Raw genomic sequence first — 7792 nt, 5'->3', positions numbered from 1 at the left:
AGTTTACGATCACAAATTTTATAGCGTTTTCTAAAATAAAAATTTATAAAATTCTCATAATATTATAACATGAAAAAACTAGAAAAACATTCTCACTGTTGTTTCTTACAATTAATCATATTTCATATCATATATCGTCTACTCTAATTGTTCGGTTTTTATCGTGGTATGTCAATTGTTTACTTTTCCAGACTATAATTTTCCTTTATCATTGTCTATTTTATTTCTAAACAATGACATTCTGAGCCAGACATTCTTACTATCCGGCTTCATAGAATTTTATATGTACTGTGCGTTTTCTCAGTGATCATAACTCGTGTGTATTACTTTACTTTAGTGACTAGATATTTTTAGTTTACATCTTTTTTTTATAAACGTATATATTACGTTTTATCAAATGTTATCAACATTCATTTTTCTGATCAGAATCTTCTCAGTTGTACTTAGGATGACTAGAACTTATCAAAACGTTTGCGTTTTTGCATGTAATTGTGAATTGCATAACTTTTCACTAACACATACTTTGCAAAACGACTACGGATTCTCGTTGGCTCTTACTAAGCTCTTAATAAACTTTTATTGGTTACTTTGTTTCTCTTTGTGAATTGTAAAAAGAGATACATTTTAATGTATATTCTATAAAACTGGTACAGTCTGCAGTAAGGATGTCCGAAAGGATCATGAGACACCTGGAACGTACAGGATCTATAATACGAGTAATAATCTGTAAAGGTGAGAACAAGTTACCTAATCGAGAATATTCGTGTTTTCAGGCAGATGTATATGATGAAAGGGGCTTATTAGTATGCTGGATAAGCGGCGGCTACATGCCTCCGGTACTTCGCCATGCACCCTCATCTTTGTGGTCATTTTGGCACTAACTGGATGCTTCTCGTTTTGGATTCACATCGATGGTTCAGGATCGCCGATTCCTTACTCCAGCGGCGGTGTGGCCGCGCCAGGATATATCCTTATATTTCCCGGAAACGTCACACCCTCCACGCAGCCCTACTCAATAAACGAACTTCCGTCCGATGATAAATCCACGCTGATCAACATCACGGACTTTAGGTTCATTATGAATCACAATCCCTGTAATCGTACGCAGCCATTGCTGTTAATGTTGGTTCACTCGGCGCCAGGGAATTTTCCGAAGAGGCATGTCGTGCGGGAGACCTGGGGTCAACAAGCGCCGGACGTGACTTTATTATTTCTCGTGGGATACTCGGAGAAATATCAATCCAAACTCAAGAAGGAGAACGAGAAATACCAAGACTTAATACAGGGAAACTTTCTTGATGCCTACAGAAACATGACCTACAAGCACGTTATGGGATTAAAGTGGGCTACTTATTATTGTCCAAGTAAGAAGCGAACATAATATGATGTTCACCGTTTTATAATTTTATTTTATTTATTTTTGATTTGCGACCATTTTTTTTGTCAGATATTACAACAATATTATAATGATAATAGTTGATGATAATTGATAATAATTGATATTTGATTGAATAGATTTATTAATATTAATTTGATCGATTAATTTTTCTTATAAATAGATTTTCTTATACAATTCTTATCTTTTATTTTTTATATTTTTATTAAATTTACAAGGGTATAATATTTATATCTGATTTTGATGTTACTATTTTTTGTTTCAGGTGCCAAATATATTCTTAAATTAGATGATGACGTTTTTGTTCATTTACCGGCCATGTTGGACTTTCTAACGCATGGCCTTTCGCCGTGGGGTGCAAGACGTCTGATTCTCTGTGATCTTCTGTCGGCTTCCGCAGTGAAGAGATCCTGGCGCTCAAAATGGCGTGTCTCTCCTCAGGAGTATCCCGGTAGACTTTATCCCGCATATTGTGCTGGATGGGCGATCCTATACTCTCCCGATAGTGTATTTATACTGTACCGCGAAGCTCAGAAAGAGCCGTACTTTTGGATCGACGACGTTCACATTACCGGGACACTGGCTAGGAAAGTAAATTTAACGCAAACCTCATTACGCTCTTGGGTGCTTACGACTGAGAGCATGCGGGACCTGTTGTCGAATCCGAACGCTCGACGGGATTTTTTGTTCGGGCCTCCGGATCTAACGGAGAACGGAATACGAGCCTTATATAGTCTGGTTACTAAACCACGGCCTAGCAGTGAAAGCCTATTGAATTAAACGTCTAATAGAACAATTTCGTTATACTTCAACGTCGTAACGCGAGGACGGCGGAAAGAAAGAGAGATACGAACAGCGAGTGTTCTTATATGCTTTCTGCGTTAATAATTCTATATGCATTGCGGTATGCCCTGCACAACAGTTCAACGTAAGTGTTCGATTATTTGCACAATATACAAACGCCATATTATGTATGATACGTAATAATGCGTTACATATATGTGCATATGTGTATATATGTATATACACACACACACACACACACACACACACACACACACACACACACACACACACACAGCGCAACAAACACATATTATGAAATTTACAATTCAAACAAGAAGTGAAACGGGTATAATTTCGATGAATCTCTTTTATTAGAAATATTAAGAGACACAATTGTGTCTCGCGCTAAGTCACGGTCAGGAAACAGCAAAGCGGAAATGTGTACTTATATGCGAATCGTCTAGTGTAGAATACTTCAAATTGTCGCATCTCAGAGTAATGTCTAGACCGACCAAGTTCCTAATATTTGGAAAAGATCCTTGTATCGATGTTATATTTACATGTCGCAAATAATACATAGGGATCAATATCACTTACTCAAATCTCGATGGAATGATACCGGTTTCAATTCCTGTATTTGATTATTATTTATATTCGAAAAATACTCAAATATAGTGTAAGTTTACCCAAGATTATATATTTACTTATTTACTAAATTGGGTTTATTTCTCTATTCGAGACTATTAGTCTATAATCAAGGCTTGTAATTAAACGTTGTTTGAAATAAAATTAATTTTGAAGGCGTGCACAATTTTTTTACGCTTTAGATACGATTTTCGAAAATTATTTAAATTATAATTATATAATTATGACATGGAGTAAAAAAACAGTTATTCATAGCACAATTGCCATATCTGATTTTTTATGTACAGATTATATTATTTTTTTAGTCGTTTTATCGTTATGCAATACATACGCACACATATCGCACATTTTTACATTGTTGTGATTTTATTTATATAATATTATTTTTAAATTTCTGCATTAAGTCGAGAAATGATCATTTCGTATATTGAAGTAAATTGAAGATACTTATTTGTAAAATTTTTTGCGAATCCTGTCATTATATGTACATAAAAATAATAATTATTCAATTTATTATGATAAATTATGAGCCCTGGTTATTACGTGATATAAATTTAGTTAAATTTAATATTTTATATAATCTCCAAAATATTAATTTATTATTTTAAAAGGACAAAACATCAGCTATTTTTTTATTTACACTTACAAAAATGCCATAGTATGTATAAATGTGAGAAGGATAATATTAATATTAGTATTGAAAGGCAGTGAAAGTTCTCTACGCGAAACTTACGTGTCTCGAAAACATGCTCCTCTCGCAATGATAGAAATTGCGAGTGACGAGCATGTTACTTTTATTGTAAATTTAACGGAAGTTCATCGTGGAATCACATTTGTGAATGCACTTAAACATATTAATGTATTAACAAGCAAATTTTAAGATATTACATTGTTACGCAAGAACATTAATGAGTCGGATTAATATTGTTACGTAGCAACAAGTACAACCCCAAAACAAGGGTCCATTCGCAATTAGATACAGAAATCGCAGATATTTGTCCATTTTTGAACGTCTATAAATTTTTTATGTAAAAATCGGTTGGTTACCACGATTGTATCCGGTACTATGAAAGTACGTGCCTGTAAACTCAAGTGTGAAAATTATTCTAGCTTTTAGTTACCGTGATTCATTTAAGATTAATAGTCAACGTGATAATGTTACTTCATTGTACTCTTTTTTTTTTCTTCATTTAAAATACAACGAATGCGGAAACGCATAATTCTACTCATCAGCACCGTATTGAGAACCGAATTTCCTGTAATGATATGATCAGGAATAAATTCGGACTCTGTTGTTACTTCAAGTTTTCATTCACAAATTCTGAGCTGTATGTGTTTATATTGTATAACAGCATAAAGAAAATTAATTATTAGTTATCAAAGGATCTCTCGCATTATTCCTCTTTGTATATTCTCAGATGTTTTTACTCTTACCGAATTTTTCTTTATATTTAACGTTATTATGTATCGTTTTCTGAAAGAGGGAAGTATCCTCGCAATACTGTGAAATATTACATAGAATAATTCTTGTGATGGAGTAAATATACTTATAATTTAAATAAATAATGGAATTATTTAAATTACATGGTGTATTTTTTATGTTCATTCTGACTTTGCATTTATTCTCAGCGTTTATTATCTTCTATAACAATTTTGCGATAACTTTTACTTGTGCAGCAAATCGTAAATTATATTAACTGTATGATTTAATTTGAAGAAGTATACACAAAGATGAAATCAATGTCAAAAGTAATGATTGAAGTATATCATATTAGTAGTTATAAGCTAGATTAGAAATTAAATAGATATGTTATTATTGTATATGTAAAAAAGCTACATTTTCATTGTTAATTAATGATCACTGCATCTTATCTGTGATAATTGTCTTCAAATTTCGATAAAACTATCGGATATTACTATATGACTGAATAGGGTGTGAATATATACATATAAAAGTAACGTACAATCGGATATATACTTTATTGGTCCAGCTGTTTAACTACGTAGAACTATTTATAAAACTTTACAAAATGTTCAACGTGTTGCAATAAGGGAAACCTTGCTTTAGGTATATTTACAAGGCAACGGAGTTACGCGATTTCTAAGAATCGATTGACGACAAAGCTGTTATATTATGATTAATGTGATTACAGCAGGTTCCTCGAGAACATCCATTACAATTTCATGATATTTCCGATTAATTGTAAGATATTTTCATCGTAAACGCAACGTGATTGTGCAAATACCTCCAAGCTCGGATCTAGCTAGAAAAACTCGCTACAAATCTTTCTCAAAACAATTTGGATATAAGATTTAAAAAAATTTTAAATATCATACAAAATCATTGTGAGGCACATTTAATTCTTTGTGCACCTATTTTGTAGACACACACACACACACACACACACACACACATACACATACACACATACACACATCCACATACACGATTAATTCTAAAATATCATCTTGAAAATTATAATCTTTAATATAAACAACAATTTACGAATAAAGCAGTATACAAATTATCTATTATTAGATTTTAATAATAGATTTCATGTGGAAAACATACGTTTTTGTATAATATATTACGCGAGCAAAATGTATCGTACAAAGTATATCATGATATAGACATAAAAAAGTAATTATAATTAGTCCAATTTGTAAATTTATTACTACCAGCATCATTTCCGTAATGGTTTCATTAATTTTGACAGTAATAAATTCATAAAAATGCATAACTTTTTAATTTACCCTTTTATTTCCCATTAATAAAACGAAAAACTTCTTGGAAAAAGATTATTTTTGTTCTAATATTGCTTGCTTTTATAAAATTTATTACTGATCAAAATTTTATGTTTCATATAATTGCGGTAGAAATAAATCTCTATTAAAAATATTGTTGATCAAATTAGTAATCAAATTAGTAAAAGGAATGAAAATCGTAAATAACTATAAACATTCTGTAAAAAAATTTTTTGTCTTGTGTAACGAAATATTATTGGCAATATGGCGACATAAGCGAATTCCATAAACTCTATCAACATTGTTTACATTCCGAGGTGTACTATTTGTGTCTACTGTGTAAATTCGTTAACAATCCTGACTTAATGATTGCGAGAGACTAGTTTAGGAAAAAAATGCCTATCGTTTACAAATGTCCCAATAAATATGAAGACATTCATCTGTCTGTGAATTCGTAAAATTACATACGATTTGTCCACGTGCATTCAATCGAAAATTGAGACTCGATTATATCCTATAAAAATTGGCAGTATATAAACAATTCATCACATCAAAAGTTAATGTGTATATATATATATTTTTTTTTTTATATTAAAAAAGGTCTCGTAACGATCGTTAAGATTGGTAACTTTTATCTTTACATATGTTGATTTAAAGAAACTCGGATACCGTTCAACGCGACTAAGAGATACTCTGTAACATTATAAACTACAATTTTTATGATCTAACAAATTCGCCGCTCGACATGCGTCGATAATTACATGTAGTAAAAACAGTTTTGTTCTTCTAACGCAGGGGCACACAATCTTTTAATTCTATTTGTGGAACATCTATATATAAAAAGTCCACGTGAAATATCTTTTGTGTTATTTTTAATAATTATGTTTAATATTTTTTTTTAATATTATTTTGGACAATGACATGGTAATACAATTGTATATGTAATAGAGCAAATACAGTTATTTAGATGTGAAAAATGGAAATGGCGAACAATTTAGCTCTTCATTTATCTGATTGTTAAACAATATAAATTACGTCTGGGCAACCTAACTTTGGCCCCGTATATCGTGTGCACCTGCTCTAACAGCTTTAACTTTCTAATTTATATCACGTAGTCAATTTGAAAGAAAAAAATCGTGATTAATATACGGGCCGAAAATGGAAACGTGCAAAAAAAAAAGGAAACAGATATAAGTTGAAGGGGATACATCTGATTGATTCTGATATTTCTCAATCAAGACGTCACATGAATTGAAAATTGTTTCGTTTCATCAATCGGAGATTGTTCCACTTTCCAGAGAATTGAATCAATACGGCGATGCGTATTAATTTAATTGGATTTCATTGTATACATTCACGTAGGAAATTCTATTCTCTGTAGACTTCCTTATTTAATAACACTGCCCAAACTATGACAAATTCAACTACGAGTCCTATATAATCTACATTACTACTTTCTTACAGTCGGCAAACACCTTTGCGATACACTCTCTACGTTTCTCTTGATTAAAATCACTGCGGCGAGGAGATGGTATGGCACATATCGTGCGTTAACGATTAATTTCGACACACAGTAAGGTACGAGAAAGTAGGAATAATTAAATTACCGTCTAATATCGTCGCTCATTACATACCCAGAGCACTTAATATTCAGGTACTAATTATATTATCGTAAAGTGACTCGGGATTATAATTAGCCTTACACGTTGATAGGAATAGAGCCGAGCAACATTTCGTGATAGTACAGCTAATACGAGTCAGTGCGATAATAATACATTTACGCCGTAAATGTTTTTACGGCGAATATGACTCGCGAATACATAAGAATAAAACAAACATAATTAAATAAGGATATAATATGCAGATTCCTAAAGGAATCTATATGTATATATAAAAGAATTTTATAGTCGCGAAGTCCCAAATGTTTAATTAAACAAAAAAGAAATATGCAATTTCGTAAAGCGTCGATTTTCCCTAATTTCTTTATCTACTATTTGCAAAGTTTCTTTCGCATGCGTCCAACCTCGAGACCGTTTTCGCTCGAAACGTCCGCGCGATGGTTTATATCTATTAATATTTAACGGATACCTGCAGCGGGGCGTTTCCAGAGACCAGCTCCGAGCACTATATATACATATATTTCCATCTATCGAGAAACGACGCATCTGCTTTTAATTACAATTCATACGTGTGCGTAAAGAATATATATATATATATATA

General features: G+C 32.0%; 1 protein-coding gene across 1 annotated transcript in view; it reads left to right on the top strand.

Moving 5' to 3' along the window:
• The window catches only part of LOC108694620 (beta-1,3-galactosyltransferase 5), a 16281-nt gene extending 13830 nt beyond the window's left edge, over positions 1–2451 (top strand). The window contains exons 2-3 of the mRNA XM_018204210.1: positions 774–1364; positions 1662–2451. Of these exons, the coding sequence (XP_018059699.1) occupies positions 806–1364; positions 1662–2176 (1074 nt within the window). The 5' untranslated portion in view covers positions 774–805 and the 3' untranslated portion in view covers positions 2177–2451. The remainder of the gene's footprint in view (positions 1–773; positions 1365–1661) is intronic.
• Positions 2452–7792: the final 5341 nt, after the last annotated feature.

Source organism: Atta colombica, unplaced genomic scaffold (genome assembly GCF_001594045.1).
Source record: "Atta colombica isolate Treedump-2 unplaced genomic scaffold, Acol1.0 scaffold121, whole genome shotgun sequence".
Lineage (NCBI taxonomy): Eukaryota > Metazoa > Arthropoda > Insecta > Hymenoptera > Formicidae > Atta > Atta colombica.
This window is presented reverse-complemented; position numbering and strand designations above follow the sequence as displayed.